Source organism: Microcaecilia unicolor, chromosome 3, assembly GCF_901765095.1.
Source record: "Microcaecilia unicolor chromosome 3, aMicUni1.1, whole genome shotgun sequence".
Classification (NCBI taxonomy): Eukaryota; Metazoa; Chordata; class Amphibia; order Gymnophiona; family Siphonopidae; genus Microcaecilia; species Microcaecilia unicolor.
In genome coordinates, this window is record NC_044033.1 from 113,381,943 (window position 1) to 113,398,992 (window position 17,050).

The following is a 17,050-nucleotide window of genomic DNA, read 5'->3' on the forward strand; positions in this document are numbered from 1 at the left end:
AGTAGTAATCGCCACCACCATGGAACCCAGGACCTGAAGATAATCCTTGGCCGCTGGCCTCAGTGACTGCAATAAGTGACAAATCTGAGACTGCAGTTTGAGGACACGAGCCGGCAGGAGAAAAACACAGCCCTGCAACATGTCAAAACAGACTCCCACGTACTCCAACAACTGAGATGGCTGCAGACGGATCTTTTGTGCACCGACTACCCAACCTAGGGACTTCAAGACGTCTACTACTCGAGCTGTCACCTGAACGCTCTCCTGGTAAGACTTTGCTCTGATCAACCAATCGTCTAGAATGCCTTCTATTCTGAGTGCTGCAGCTACTACATCCATGACTTTGGTAAACGTCTGAGGAGCAGTCACAAGCCCGAAGGGAAGAGTCCGAAAATGAAAATGCTGGCCGAGCACCGCAAACTGAAGGAAATGTTGGTGTGCCGGTCAGGGATATGCAAGTAGGTTTTTGTGAGGTCGAGCGACATCAGAAACTCCCTGGTCTGCACCGCCACAATGAACGATCGCAAAGTCTCCATACGAAACGAGGGCACCCTGAGGGCTCGACTGACCACCTGGAGATCTAAAATCGCCCTAAAGGAACCCTCTTGCTTGGAAACCAGAAAGTATATGGAGTAACGTCCTAGACACTGCTCTGCCAAAGGAACTGGACAAATAGCCTGAAGGTCGGGAAGTCTACTTAAAGTGTCCCTGACAGCCCTTGTTTTGAGCAGAGAACAGCAGGGAGACTCAATGAAAGCATCTAACAAGGGACGAGCAAACTCTAAGGCGAACCCCATCGCGAATAACCTCTAGAACCCACTGGTCTGAAGTAATTTGGGCCCACTTCCCATAAAACTGTTCCAACCGAGTTCCTACCTGAACCAGAGGCTGGGCCCGCAAACCTTCACTGCTGAGGATGGGAGGAAGACGAGAAAGAATTTCCCGTTCCCCGGTTTCCTGACCGCCTCTAAGACCACCCCAAAAGGAGTGGGTCCTCTGAAAAAAACGCGGAACGTTGAAACGGAACTACACTGCCGGTCTATACTGAAAATCACGGCCCCTACCAGGGCCGGAAAAAACACCACGTCCAGGCCCCCTGGGACAATCCTCAGGAAGCCTCAGAACTTTAGCCTCACCTACGCTACGCAGCAGCTTATCCAACTCATCGCCAAAGAGAAAAGAACCCTTAAAAGGAAATTTACTAAGCTTGAACATAGAGCCCGCATCTGCAGACCAGCCATGAACCCAAAGAGAGCGACGGGCCGCCACGCAAAGAGCCATAGACTTAGAAGAGGCCCGAAGTAAGCCGTAAAGAGCATCTGCCAAAAAGGCCGAGCCCATTTCCAACTTCACCACTTTGGCATCTATTGCTGAAAAATCATCCAAAGAATGGTCCAAGACATTTTCAGACCAACAAAAACAGGCTCTCGCTACTAAAGAACCACTGATAGCAGCCTGCACTGCCAGAGGAGAAACATCAAAACTATTCTTTAACAAGGATTCTTTAATAAGGATTCTATACCACGATCCTTGACATCCCTCAAAGCCATCCCGCCATCCACGGGAACCGTATTTCATTTAGTGACTGTGGACACTACGGCATCCACCACTGGAGGGCGTAAAAGATCCTTGTCTGAATCCTGAACAGGATAAAGCCTGAGCATGGATCTGGCAAGATGAAAGGCAGAATCCGGCACCTCCCACTGTGCCTGAATGATGTCCCTAATATCCTGATACATTGAAAAAGTCTTATCTGGCCTATGAATACCTTTCACCAGTAAGTCCACCTTTCTAGACTCAGTCACTGGAGTCTCCTGCTTCTCAAATCGCAAGGTAGTGGAAACCTGAAAAATAAGCTCCTCCAGGTCATCTTTATGACAAATTCTCACCACTGAAGGATCCTCCCCCGCAGTGAGAGGCTCCGCACCATCTTCCAGCTGACCAAGGTCCTCAGGAAAATTACCTTCCGGAAACACCTATGTCTCCTCCAAGGACTGCATTTCCTGGTCCAAATCAGAAGAAAAATCCTCTTCTAAATCCTAAAACTGCCTGGGCCGCTTAGTAGCCGCTGCTTAGACCTCCTGAGACCTCTTCACTGAAGCCTCTCCTGGAGCAGCTTTGTGCAATAAAAAAAGCTTAGTACATTTGTACCACAAAGTCAGGCGGGAAGCCACCTTCACCTGCTGAAGAAACAGGAGTCTGAGGCAGAGCCGGTAAAGCATGCAGGGATGCAGTATTTAGAGGGGAAGACAAAATGGCATTTCCTGCCGAAATCTGCACTGCCAGTGAGGCTGACCCGACCGCACTTAAAACTGCCGAATCGGACCCCGCCCCTGCTAACAGCGCTGACATTTTTACACCCCTGCTCCGATGAAGCATCTACCGCGGTGCAAAACTTACAAGCACCGCTTCAGCCGACTCCCTGCCGCTGACAGACTGAACAGCGGCGGAACTTCTCCGCCATCGCGTCTGTGTAAGCCAACTGTGAACCAAAACAGGAGCCAGAAAAAACAGCAGCAAACCGTCACAGAGAGAAAACAGAAGCTGTCTTGCTCGTTTAAAGAGAAAGTAAAGGGCAGAGAACCAAAATCAAAGCTCGTCTTTTTTTTTCTTCTCGTGGCTGCCTCTCCCTGCCTCAAAAGCTCTTCCCCTGAAGAGCTTGAGGAAACTACCTTTTTGTGCTGAGATTTTTTTTTTTTTTTAAATCAAGCACAGCTTAAAAGAATACCAGGGAGGACATGGGGGGAGGGACCCGGCCACGCGAGTTTGACACCCCGAGGAGCTAAGAGACCTCCCCATGGGCCTCTGCCTCTAAATAACAGTATATATATATATATATATATATATATATATATATATATATATATATATATATATATATATATATATATATACACGGATGCACAGAAGAAATAAATTAAAACCAACTAAAATAATTACAGCAAGAAATAGAAAAAAATATAAACAATATAATATAAAGAATGAGACTGAAGGGCTCACCACCTTCCAGCTGCTGGAGACTGAGATTACTGGATCTTTGGCTCTCTCTAGAGTCACAGTTTTTTTTCTCTGTCTCCACTTGCTGGAAGGCGTGCACAAACCATCTGTCAAATTCTGAGCCGGTCCGGAGGGACGCTAAGGAAAAGTGGATTACGGTAGAATGAGAGACCTGGCTAGGCAGTGGATGTAACACAGTAACATAGTAGATGACGGCAGAAAAAGACCTGCACGGTCCATCCAGTCTGCTCAACAAGATAACTCATATGTGCTACTTTTTGTGTATACCCTACTTTGATTTGTACCTGTGCTCTTCAGGGCACAGACCGTATAAGTCTGCCCAGCACAAGTGAAGAAGTAATTGAATGGCTTATTTCTAACCCTTTTAAGTCCAAATATTGACAGCAGGTTTTGGAAAGAGGAAGCCCTTCAACTGGGCAGCAGTGTTTTGGAAATAAGCCCTTCACCTGGGCAGCAGTGTATTGGAAAGAAGCTCTTCAATTGGGAATCAGTGTATAATGATGGACTAGACCAGTTTGGGAACAAAAAAAGATTTTAAAGCCTTGGTCTTCAGTGTCCTCCAGGGCTGCCAACAGTCATATTTTCCAGGATATCACTAATATGCATGAGAGAGATCTGCATATAATGAATGTAGTAACTGTGCAAATCTCTCTCACATATATTCATTAGGGGGTATCCTGAAAACCCTTGCTTGCAGCCCTAGATGAAGAGGAAATCAGGGGTGGGAGGATGTAAAACTGGATAAAAGCACAGAAGGAAGTGGATAGAAAATGTTTCAAAAGAATATGATATGATGGAGGGACAAAGGGAAAAAGTTTTAAGGTAAATAAAAGGATGAGAGACTACTGAAGAGGAGGGTTGTTTGGTGAATCAAGGAGGCATGACAGGAAACTGCAAAACCAAGAATGAATGCAAGAAAGAAGAAGACACTGCAAAAAGGCAAGAAAAAAAACTGAATCATTCTATATCAACTTACATTTGCTACACACTTTTTTTTTCACTCAAGATGTTTAAACCTTCTAGCTTTGGCAACAGTTGTAATGTACAGTGTCCCCAGTGGGGACAGGGAATAGGGCATTAAGCTCTAGCTTATAGTTTCTCTGTGTTAAAAGATTAAGAAGGAGCTGTTCTCGGCTCATGCCTTTTCCTCAGTGGTAACTGTAAGTGCCTGCACTAATCTTGCACTTTGTGCTACTCTGACACATCATCTGCACAGCTCGAACTGCTGCTGTTCCATCCTAAGCTGGCTCTAAGGGATGCTGGGGAAGCTCTGTGGTGTGGAATTAAGCCCTGCCTATATTTGTGATTAAATCAGTACCCAACTTCCCTTCGGCAGTAAAAGTGCGTCATTTCCTAGGGCATGCCGCCTCAGGGACACACTTAAGGGGCATGTGCCCCTTAGTGGGTAACGGGAGTATGCTGTAGTAGTAGGTATGTTATTTTATTGACTTTTACTCTTTAGTTTAAAAAGACGATGGATAATCATAGTTTATCTGGCTTTTAGCCAATAGTAGGTTATCAGGGATGGGATCAGGGATTAATAGCAATATCCCTGTTCTCATCTCTGAAGTTAGGAGAAAAGATTTGATTCTCTGAGATTACATAAAATGGAGTCTTAATAGATTGTTTGGAAAGGATGACACATAATATTGAAGTAGCTGAATTAAAACACTGACCTTTTAAATTTTAAAAAGAGAATGAGATCTGATACATCCTTTTTTTTTGTTTGTTTAACAATTGACCATGGGGAAATAACTACAACTCCTATTCCTTGTTGCTATATGAATGCTAGATCAGTTTGTAACAATACAATGCTTATACGGGATATGACGGAGGACTCAGGAGGTAAAAATTGCTTTTATTGTAGAAACTTGGTTAAAAGAAACTTGACACAATTTTATTAGAATTGTGTTCTCCTGGTTATAAGATTTTATGAGGAAGGGTGGAGGGTTAGCAATGGGAGTGGAGGAGTGGCCTAGTGGTTAGAGCACTGGTCTTCAGAGGTGGCCGGTTCAAATCCTGCTGCTGCTCCTTGTGATCTTGGGCAAGTCACTTAACCCTCCATTGCCTCAGGTACAAAACTCAGATTGTGAGCCCTCCTGGGACAGAGAAATATCCAATGTACCTGAATGTAACACACCTTGAGTTACTACTGAAAAAGGTGTGAGCAAAATCTAAATAAATAAATAAAAATTATATGGAGATTTTTTTTAAACATTGAAAAAATTTACATCTTTCTTGAACCTGGTTTTGAAGCTCTTTTGTCACCCAAAGGTGATTCTTCAGGTCTTTTATTAGTTTACAGACTACCTGGTCTGAATGTATTATAGATTCTGTTTTGTCATGCTCCTCTGTTTTACTGGTGGGTGATTTTAATGTGCACTTGAATAGGCTGGTTAGTGATTTCTTAACTTTATTTTAGAGTATTTTTCATGTCAGATTTCTAAGTTTATTCCATCTCATGAGAAGGGACATTCTATTGATGCAGTTCTAGCTAATGATAATCAATTGCTGCCTTTTTGTACCATAGTCAGATCATTATGTATGCAATTTTACAATGAAACTTGCATTATCCCATGAACCTCAATGTTCTTCGAAAAAGATTATTAATAGAGAGAAAATTGATTCACAGGTAGTATAGGAAAAAGTTGGAACATTATTGAATGAAGAATATTCTAATCATGGTATTTCTTGGGAGAACTGGTTAGTAAGAAACAGATAATGGGCAGGGTTAACCAATGGTTTTCTACTACTTTGAATGCTCTTAAGCATGAATATTGTTAGGCAGACCTTGCATGGAAGAAATCAGATGAGCCTGTGCTTAGGGAAAAATGGAGAAAATGTCCTTGCTATAATTCTCAGATTAAATAAGCAAAGAAGGATTACTATTTTAAGTTGATGGGTATGGATTGTACAGATTTGAATAAGCTATTTGGTATTTTCAAATGTTTGACATGTTCCAACAGTGTGGGCTTCTGGAATGATACAACCAATGGCTAAAGATCTAGCATTATATTTTTTGGGGTAAAATCAATATTATATATAAATCTTTTAATAATAATTTAAGTAATTATTTCCATTCCAGAGTACTTAGGCTGGATTCTGTTTCATTGGCGGGTATATTAACTGATGGGAATTGGTTTATTATCCAGTTATGAACTTGGAAGTTACCTATTGGTCAAGAGATTATCGCAAACTTGTGGTCCACTAGTTATTTGTCCAGTTTTTTTGTTGGATGATGCTCCTGCAAGTGTGATGAATTGATTGGTTTGTTTTAATTCCATCCTGTCTCAGGGTTGGTTTTCTTCTTTGACTAGGGAAATTGTTCTTACTATGGCATGTATGCACTAACACATAGTTTGCGGTCACAAGATCAACATAACCTTGTAGTTCCGGCTTTGCAGCATTTTTGTTTGGACTTGACCAGAACCGGGGCTTTTTCTGTCATAATGCCTATACAATGGAACAAGCTGCCTTTGCACTTGAAAACTGAATCTCAGCTTGTGACTTAAGAAGATGCTAAGAGATTATTTATTTTGTTTAGCATTTTTTGTGCCTTCCTGGCGTTGCAGTAATGTATTTATGGATGCACTCTTAGCAGAAAATTTTTTCCTACCATTTTAGCCTTTACCACCTTTGAAGTTGTTCCTCTTGTGTTTTTATTACGTGTGTTTTTTTTGTATATATACTTTGGACAAAGGTGGTGTATAAATAAAAAATTCTATTCTATTACTCCTATCCCTAAGGGTAAATAATATGGATCTGTCTCAAGTTTCTAATTTTAGACTGGTTGCATGTGTACCTTTCATTATAAAACTTGAGTTTTTAGTGGTGTGAGACCCCAGGGCAAGGGTTATGGGGTGGCCCTGTCAATAACACAACTGGACAAGATTGTAAACATGAAATAAGTGCTTTATTAACCTAAATCTGAGGCCTGTTCCTTCACAGGCCTAGAACAAAGGTAAAGTCTCTTACTTTCAGAGGGTAAATATTATGCATATGGTCAGTTATGCCTGAAACATCACATTTTATTAATCAAATTTTATAAATTACATTCTTTTAATCTTGCTCCATATATCAATTACCACTTACTCTCTCACCATGCATGCCCCACTCAACCCACTCATTACCCCTCTCGAAACTTGCTAATACAAATTAAACCTCACTACTCGCTAAATACCCAGGGTACTTTCAGAGGGGGGAAAAGATTTTCATGGGCCTGCGACAGTCATGCCATAAATATAGTTTGTAGTTTGTCTTTCTTTCTTCGTATTTCCAGGTCTGGCTCCAGCCAGACCTCAGAACAAGGCTTACAATTCTTCAAATAAAAGTTTGGCTTACCTCAGCCAGATCACAGCAGCTAGAAGTGTTCAGTAAAGACGTATGCTGGGGCTTCAGTTTTTCCTTTCCTGGGCTTCCTTAAACTTTTAAACTCCCAGGTATCGACACTGCCCCTCCTGGCCCACTCCCTCCTAGGGCGGGATCAGTGCTCTTAAGGTGACCCAGGTTAGTTAAAGAGGGACTTTTCTTAAGGGTGAGGGGCACTGTTCTATAAACCCTGTCACATACCCTCCCCTCAGCGCAACCGTGTCCAGTTGAGCACTTGCCATTTCATGGTCCTCCTCCCAGGACAAAATGTCCGCATTAGCATGCTCTCGGCCCAGCCAGTGTTTCAACTGATAGTGAAAAGGTTGAAGACTGAGGAACCACCGCATTACACGTGCATTCGAATTCTTATGTTGAGCCATCCACTGCAGGGGTTGATGGTCAGTGACCAGGAGGAAGTTTTGGCCCAGCAGATAGTACTGGAATGTTTCCAGGACCCACTTGACTGCCAGAGCCTCTTTCTCAATCACCACATAGTTCCTCGCTTTCAGGAACAGCTTCTGGCTAATGTATGTCACCAGGTGGTCTTCCCCATTCACTTCCTGAGACAGAACAGCCCCAAGTCCAACTTCTAACACATCAGTCTGCACGATAAAGGGCTGATTAAAATCCAGGGTGATCAGCATCGGCTCTGAACAAATGGCCCTCTTCAGAGTTCAGAAGGACACATCCAACTCCTCCGTCCAATGTATCTTCTCGGAGATCTTCTTTTGCAGGAGGCAGGTCAGCGGTTCTGCTTTCTCAGCAAACCCAGGAAAAAACCAGCAGTAACACCCAACGATCCTGAAGAAGGCTCATACTTGCTTCTTTGTCTGGGGTACTGGCACCTGGGTGATTGTCTCTATTTTCTGGATCTGGGGTCTCACTTGTCCTTTCTGAGTACCCCAGATACTGGATTTCTTGTTCTCCCAAGAAGCAGTTTTTGGGCTTTGCTGTTAACCCAGAAGTCCAAAGACTATCCATCACTGCTTCTACTTGGATGAGATGGATCCTCCAGTCTTTACTGTAGATGACAATGTTGTCTAAGTAGGCAGCTGTGTAGCTGCCATGGGGTCTAAGTAGGTGTTCCACAAGTTGCTGAAAGGTAGCTGGAGCTCCATGCATGCCGAATGGGCATACCATAAATTGGAACAACCTCTGGGGTGTTGAAAAGGCCGTCTTCTCCTTGGCAGATCGGGTGAGAGGTACCTGTCAATAACCCTTGGTCAGGTCCAGGGTTGAAATGGATCAGGCCCCTCCCAGCCGCTCAATGACTTCATCCACCTTTAGCATTGGATAAGCCTCTAGCTTGGAGACAGCATTCACCTTCTGGAATTCAATGCAAAACCGGATAATTCCATCTGGTTTTGGTACCAGCACAATGGGAGATCCCCAACTACTGCTAGACTCTTCGATAACTCCCAATCTTAGAATTTCAGCAACCTCTTTCGCCACTGCTTGCTAACAGGTTTCTGGGATTCGATAAGGACGCTGCTGGTTCAGTGATAATATCACGAGTTGTAAGGTGGGTCCAACCTGGCCCTTCGGAAAGCACATCTTTGATCTGACGTACCAAGTGCTCCTGATCAGCCTTCTGCAAGTCAAAGAGATGGTTACTAAATGGGACTTGCAAGGGTCTGAAGTCTATTGGGATCTCCAGCCCAAAGTCATCTCTTTGAACTAAGGCTGCTGTCATGGGGACCCACTTTTTCAACAAGTTGATGTGGAAGACCTTTGCCTTGTCCCTCTTGTCCGGTTGAGCAATCCTATAGTTGACAGGTCCTGTTTTTTTCCACGACTTCATAAGTACCTTGACACTTGCATAACAACTTACTTTTGGAAGAGCGTAAAAGGGCTAGGACTCTATTCCCTCACTGGAAGGTTCTTTGAACTGCATTCTGATTGTAGGCTCAGGCTTGACCCATTTGAGCCTTCTCCAGGCAAAGCTTGGCGGCCTTACCGGCTTTCTTTAGCCTTATTTGCATGGTGAGCACATTTTCAGCAAAAGTTCTTCCCCAGCCTGGGTTCCTCTTCCCACGCTTCTCAATTCACATCCAGGATTCCTCTAGGCCTTCTCTTGTATATCAGTTCAAATGGAGAGAATCCTGTTGAACTCTGGGGTACTTCCCGGATGGCAAACATTATGTATAGGAGTAGAGAATCCCCGTTTTTCCTATCTTCGGCCACAACCTTTTCAACATCTATTTCAGCATCTTACTGAAGTGTTCTACCAGACTGTCTGTGGATGGTACACTGATGTTCTTAAAGTCTTCACTTTGAGAAAGGCACACACTTGCTTTATAACTCTGGACATAAAGGTAGTACCTTGGTCGATCAATATTTCTGCCAGAATCTCCATCTGGGAGAAGACTTCCCACAGTGCATTAGCCACTGTGCTGATTTTCATGTTCTGCATATATGTTTGTTTAACTGTTTTAGCATCTATGCTGGGTTTTTTTTTTGTTTAACTTATATCAGTAATTGCTTTTTTGGTTTGTTTTTAAAGTCAACAGAAGTAACATCACTTTTTGATAATTCATGCACATATGCAAATAGATCTAATGCCATTATTGCCCCCGTCTTTTCTTTGTGACTATTTTATGGAGGACCTTTATATCCCCCGGTTTGATGTTTTATTTTTAATTGCATTAAGACTATTTTTTATTCTGGAGTCCTTCTTTCACTTATTTTTGGGAATGTGTTAATCTGATGGATAATAAACTTGTGTTTAAGTTAAAATGATAGTCATTGCCCATATGCTTAAGAATTGTTTTCATCCTATAAACCATATAATATGAATATTCTTATTGAGAATTTTATTTTAATAAAAGCTCTATATGGTTAGGATTTTTATCTTGTTTGAAGCTATACATAATGTGCAGTAATAATAATATTTATGGGACTGCAGATAGAGACGATCTAGGATAGTGAAGTGAGCTATACAAACCACGAACCCTCAAGCACTGAACGAAACTCTGGCCATAGTTGTCCGTGGGCTAAGTGATGACTCTGTGTATCTATATAAGAGAAAGATTTCTTTGAGTATTAAAGTGTATAAGTCTGTGACACTTCTTGGAAGTTTTTTGAGCCAGTGATGACAGCGGGCACTCCATAAATCAGCAGAATTTTTAATCCGTTTTCAAGGAGGCTGTTGAGGCTTTTTACTCCAATTGAGGGTTCTCTGTAACTTTTGAGGTAGGGGATTGGTTTGTTTTGTTGACTAAATTTGAATGTATCCCCTTGAGCTCTTGTGTTTTATATATAGAAGTAGTATACTATACCATACTTTGTATTTGAATATTTTTACTGCTGTAATTGCCTATTACTCATGTTTGATCTATTCTTACTGTACACCGTCATGAGGGGCCCTTTTACTAAGTGTGTCAATTTTGAATTACTGCCCGTCTACCGCATGGCCCTTGTGGTAATTTCATTTTTGACGTGCAACGGAAAATATTTTTATTTTCTGCCGAACAGGCGGTAATCGGCATTTTACACATGTAGACCATTACCACCTGGTTACCGCATGAGACCTTGCTGCTAGGTTAATGGTAGGCGGTAAGGTCTCAGGCCCAAAATGGACACGCGGCAATTTTCTTTTGCTGCATGTCCATTTTCGGCAAATATTTTAAAAAGGCATTTTTTACAGGTGCACTGAAAAATGATTCTGTGCGCACCCAAAACACACGTCTACACTACCGCAGGCCATTTTTTAGTGCACCTTAGTAAATGGGCCAGAGTGAATACCTTCCAAAATGTGGTAAATAAATCCTAATAGAGTACATTAAATATGATCTTCTGCTCTAAAAAAAAGGAGTTTTTAATGTGCAAATGATATATTTCTATAGATTCTTGTTCATATGGATATGAAATTGTTCACTTGTAGATTATTGGAAGTTATGCAACAGGTTCGATGGACGTTGACACTGATTAAATGGAAGAGACCAAATTTTTATGGTTCAGTTTGAAGATGGACTATTCTAGCTTCTGTTCAATTAACTGATAGTATGATTTTTAAGATAGATACTGTGTCTAAAGTATTGGGGGTTCCTTTGGACTCTTCTGAATTTTGATGCAAAGTTACCTTGGTGGTTTGAAAAGCATTCTTTAAACAGAGACAATTGCATTTGGTTCGTTCTTATTTTCATCAGCAACATTTCAGAAAACTAGTCCAAGCTGTGGTATTGTTGTTACTGGATGTTTTTCTTTATATACTGGATTATCAGTAAAATCTATGAAGAAACTACAGCTGGTGCAGAATACAGCTGCAAGACTGATATACCAGAAGTCAAAATTTGATCATGTGATTCTATTTCTGGATTTGCATTGGCTTCCAGTAGAGTTGAGGATTACATTTAAGTTGTGCTAGTGTTTAAAACATTATGTGGGAATCTGCCCGATAATTTTACTTTGTTAATTAAATTGTTGGGAAGGCAAATTAGTACCAGAAACGTCAAGCATTTATTGTTGCTTTCTCCATCACGCAAAGGTAATTAGTAGAATACACGCAGGATCTTATTATTGTGCAACTGAGATATGAACTCTATCTTCAGCTGTCTGTTGGAGCTCAACCTACATTGTATTTCGTAAGTGTTAAGACATGGTTATTTGAGAACTCTTTCTGATACTATTCTGGCATTTATGTTTTGAGCTAGGCTGCGTGTTAAGCTGTTATGTTTTTATAACCCATTCTGAACCTGGAAAGGGATATTGCGGGATATAAAACTCTCCTAGCATAGCACATTAGGATTCTTTTTTTAATGTAGGCACAGCGAACAGGGAGGTACCTCTACAGAAAGCAGCACAAACAGGGAAGGAGTAGAGGCTGGCCAAAAGGATGCCTCAGGGGTCACAATCAAACTCTATAGGCAAGTGACTAAGTAGCATCTCCTGCGGTGGATCATCCTTTTGGCTAGCCTCTACTCCTTCCCTGCTTTTGTTTTTTTAATGTACCATAAAAGAGCAAAACACATCATGCATTTCAAATCTATAACCAAGCAGGAAGTTTAATTCTACTGCTTTTACTATGAGCATAATAAAATTGCATCTGAGCATTCAAACAGTTCTCACTCCAATACCATACAGATTTTAAAAGCGGGTAGCCGTGCTAGTCTGGTGTCACAAAATTGACAGAGGCAGGTGACACTTCACACATTAATCAATTTGAGGAATGAGCTTTCAAGGATCAGAGTCCACTTCTTCAAATGTATGAAATGAAGTTCAAGATGACAGGAAGGTGTAGGGGGAAGCATAGCTGCTGAAAGAGGGGGGGGGGGCCCGGCGCCAGGGTCTCTCTCTTTCTCCTCTGCTCCTGACGGGACCCGAGTGATCGCGTCCCAACAGGAGCAGGAGACAGAAAACTCTGGCGTCATGGCCAGGCCCCCGTTGGAGGCTAGGGAGGACCTGGTCCGGAGGAGAACCTACAGCGCTGCTCTTCTGCCCAGGCACAATATATAAAATTTGGCCCTAAGTGTACTATTAAATGTTAAAAGCAACTTGCCCCACTATAGAAAACTAAAGGGGTCTGCATTGGTAAGCCCAATACAGGCTTACCAAACACTAAATCGGGACTACCGCCAGCCCAAAACGGCTGCCGGCAGTAGTTCCACCCCGAGCGTGCACCATTTCCGTGGGAAAAAAAGACAACCCCCAGAAATGGCTTATGCAGCAGTAACCCAGCGGTAATCGGGCATCACTGCACGCTGCCCGGTTACTGCTGGGTTACCGCGGGAGCCCTTATTGCCACTTCAATTGGTGGCGGTAAGGGCTCCCCATTGCATGACCATGCAATGAGTTCTCTTACCGCATGGACATGTTTGTCTGGGGCTTTTTACACGCTGTGGTAAAAAGGGCCCCGGCGCGCAGTAACAACGGCCTCCACCACTAGCGCAGGGCCCTTTTTCCCGCAGCTTAGTAAAAGGTCCCCTAAGCAACAATTGATGACCAAAGACATTAAACAATAAAAAGACAGTTTTAAAATATGCTTAGTAAAAAGACTAAATGCTCTGACCTTCCTGCACTTCAAATGAACTGACCTAGCTTGTTTTTCTGTGTGGAAAATTGACTTCTATTTCAGGGGCATGTGTAAAGCATAAACTGGTGCTCAAATGGTGCAAATCTGAATGAAATGTCATACCTGGGTGGGGGGTGGAGCTGGAGTGTGGGGAAATAGGTATGATGATTCTCAATTTTGGTTAACCGGTTAGAAGCAATTGATTTCAGTGGGGTAGTTTTAAAATGGTTTTTCACTTTTCTTTCTGGCTGGCATTTCTGTATGATGATGAATTCTTATTGTTCTGCAGATTTTGAGATTTGTACAGGGATCCCTCAGGGCTCCTGTTTGTCAGCAGTGCCTTTTAATATATTTCTTTTGCCTTTGTGTAGACATTTGAATTGTCTAGGTTTATAATTTTGAATTTATGCCAGTGATATCCAGTTTTGATTCCTTCTGGATTATATTTGTCAACAATAAATCAATGGATGAAAGCTAATTATTTAAAGTTAAATGTTGCCAAGACACAGATTTTATTGCTTGCTGAATCTCGTTCAGATATCATCCCCAATTTTTTTTTCTAGGAAATGATGAAATTTCTGTGGTTAGGGATGTGTTTAGATTATGATTGCTGAGATCATTGAAAGAGCTCCCGAATCAAAATAATATCAGGATAGTACTTCAAAGTATTAGCAGTCCTTGTTTCAATTATTGCAATAGACTATTGGTAGGTACATCTAAGAACTTAAGGCCTATTTTATGAAGCCGTGTTAATGGTCCCTGCGCAGCAATGCTGATGGAGCCCATTCAAAATGAATGGGCTTTGTCAGTATTACTGTACCGGGAGCCACTAGCACTTGATAAGAGGCCTTAATGAGCGCGTTATAAGTTGCACAAAATGCTGTTGCTAGAATTTTAATTGGCTGCTCATGTTATACACATTTCAGCAGTACTGGAACAGCTCAACTGGTCACCAATTGCTTTCAGAATAAAACGTATAAGTTGGCTTCTTTGGGGGTCCTTTTACAAAAGTGCACTGAAAAATCAAAATTGCTGCTTGTCAATTTTGGGTCTGAGACTTTACTGCCAGCCATAGACCTAGTGGTAAAGAATTCGGATGGTAATGACCTGCGTGAGTCTGCTGCGGTCACCAGAAAAATTTTTTTTCAGATGCGCACCAAAAATGAAATTACCGCAAGAACCATGCGGTAACTCCATTTTGGTGCGTAGACGTGTTCAAGGTCCTTAACAACAAAGCTTCTGTATTGATTTCTGCAAGTTTACATTTATATCAACCAGTGAGCACTTTGGAGGTTCCTTCTTTTAGGTTTGTGTGCTTAGAGATATAATCAATCTGCTATTTTTACAACAGTTGGTCTACAATTGTGGAACTCCTTACTTCTTGGGCTCAGGAAAATGCAGAGTAAGAGTTGCAGGCATGTCTGTTTACTCAGGTATACAGTGAAGTCAAACTGATTTTCTACATAGTGAGTCTTGTGTTATAAGAATCAGGCAAAAATGGAGTATTTGAGTAATGATTTTATGTATGCTGTATTGTTATATAAGTTGTTTTATTATTATTTTATTCTGTGTGTTATCTGAAATCCACTGAGAATTGTATAGATCATATGGAATATAAGTATTTTTTAAATTAAATTAAATCCTATAATACTAGTTTCTGTACAAGAAACTACTAATACTAATTTTTTTTTTAATGGCCACATGCTAATGCTAACACAGGAGCAGTTAACAGCCTCCTATTTAGGAAGTGCTAAGCACTCCGGCTTTGTCTACCTTATTCAGGTAGTGCAACGTGATAGCTGGGTAAGGCTTCCATGCCCATTCTCCACCCCTGACATGCCCCCTTTAAAAAAATAAAATACAAATACCACACACAAATGGCAAAACTAGCTTGTTTCCTGCATTAACATGTATTAGCACTTAACACAACTTAGTAAAAGCGCTCCTAAATAGACAAAAATTTATGCAAAAATGAAGGTTGCATTTTTGTGAAATTACAGTAGGACACTGGTCAATAGATAGTCCAGAAAATACTCATGAAAGTTTTTAAAAAAAAACATTTAAATTTAAGTACTTGCTTGCATGAGATTATTTTTCTTTTGCACAAATGTAAAAACAAAAAAAGTAAAAAACAAAATTTCATATGAATTTATATAGACCTTACAACTTAACAAGATATGACAGTCAATACACTAAAAGGTCTGATCTTAGAAAACTTGTATCAATTCAGCTTACCGTGATTCCCAAACTGTCCATCATTTCTAAGGCATTTATACTCTACAATTGAAAGAAGGAAAAAATGATCTAATTACTTATGGCTTTTACAGAAGCAAAATATAAGAGTACTTCCTTACCTTTCCATTTTATTTAGATATTCCATTATACCAAAAGACTAGACGCTGACACACAGAATAAGCATATTTACTGCAGCCATTTTGAGTATTCCCAAGGGCGATTTAGATTCATAAGACCTTTATCTATTTTTCAGTAGCGACGATTAATGTACATATTTCAATTAAATGTGAAGCAAATTTTTTGTAAATTAATAGTACTAGACACAGAAAAACTAGCAACTGAGAAAATCTTTCTACTAACCAAATAAGTTCAAGTCTTGTAAAGTATCTGGTCCCTTTTTGTACGAGTTTCACAACAACAGGCCCAAATCAAACTTTTCTTAGCTGCACATGCTGACCCCATGAGAGAAAGCCTTTTTATTTAGAGAATTTATCAGTCAATCTATTTGGCCAATTCTCTCTTTTATGGCATATATATATTAAAGACTTCTATTTTAGGGATGCATATGGTCAGAAACAATTTGAACTGGTCCCTATGTAATGTTACATATTAGAAATTCTTCCAAGGGTTAAAAAACAAATATATGGAAGAAGGAGAATCACAGAAGCACTATGTGCATACCTATGAAAAAACAGCTGCAATCCACCAACCAAGAAAACTGCACCTGCTTACTAGTCTACATGTTTTTAGTATGCAAGAACAATTCCACCTTGTGTTTTACAGGCCGCAATGAAAATGCTTGTTCCTTAGTATACTATAAATTAGTTCTTATTACTGAAAATATCATTAATTCTTCATGTCCATCTTTTTCCTTCACATAAACCTTGAGACGATTTGTAAAGATAATGGATAAACTAGTAAATTAAATATCTAGTGTCAAAACAGTGAAAACTAGTTTTATTTTAAGACTAGTCAAGGTACAGCAGCAGCATCATCAAAAACAGATTTCTGGGAATAAGATTAGGATCTGATGCACTAAGCCCTCCTCCCCATTCTATGACTATGGGGGGGGGGGGGGGGGGGGTTACTGCATCAGACCCTAACCTTTTTTTTTATATAATCTCTCTTGCCCAGCAAACCTGGAAATTATTTTTTTAAATAATCATTCTGATAATTTTAAGGTAGTGTCACCAGCTGGAATTTAGGTTTATAGTTTTTAAATTAAAAAATGTCAGTTTTGAGTTATCATTTGAAAAAACACTGCATCTAAACATGACTATTTCTTTAGTAGTTAATGGTTTTATAAAATGGTAGCATACAAAACTTACTACAGAAAATGACAAAAACAAATTAATCACTTATTTTTAATACAGGGGAAACTCAGCAGTTCTAACCTATAAAAGAAGAATGCAGTGTGAT

General features: G+C 40.7%; 1 protein-coding gene across 3 annotated transcripts in view; it reads right to left on the minus strand.

The window, feature by feature from the left end:
* The window catches only part of GPCPD1 (glycerophosphocholine phosphodiesterase 1), a 158,554-nt gene that overhangs the window by 105,436 nt on the left and 36,068 nt on the right, over positions 1 to 17,050 (minus strand). For all 3 annotated transcript variants that reach the window (XM_030196300.1, XM_030196298.1, XM_030196299.1), the window contains exon 6: positions 15,632 to 15,673. In XM_030196300.1, coding sequence (XP_030052160.1) covers positions 15,632 to 15,673 — 42 coding nt within the window. The remainder of the gene's footprint in view (positions 1 to 15,631; positions 15,674 to 17,050) is intronic.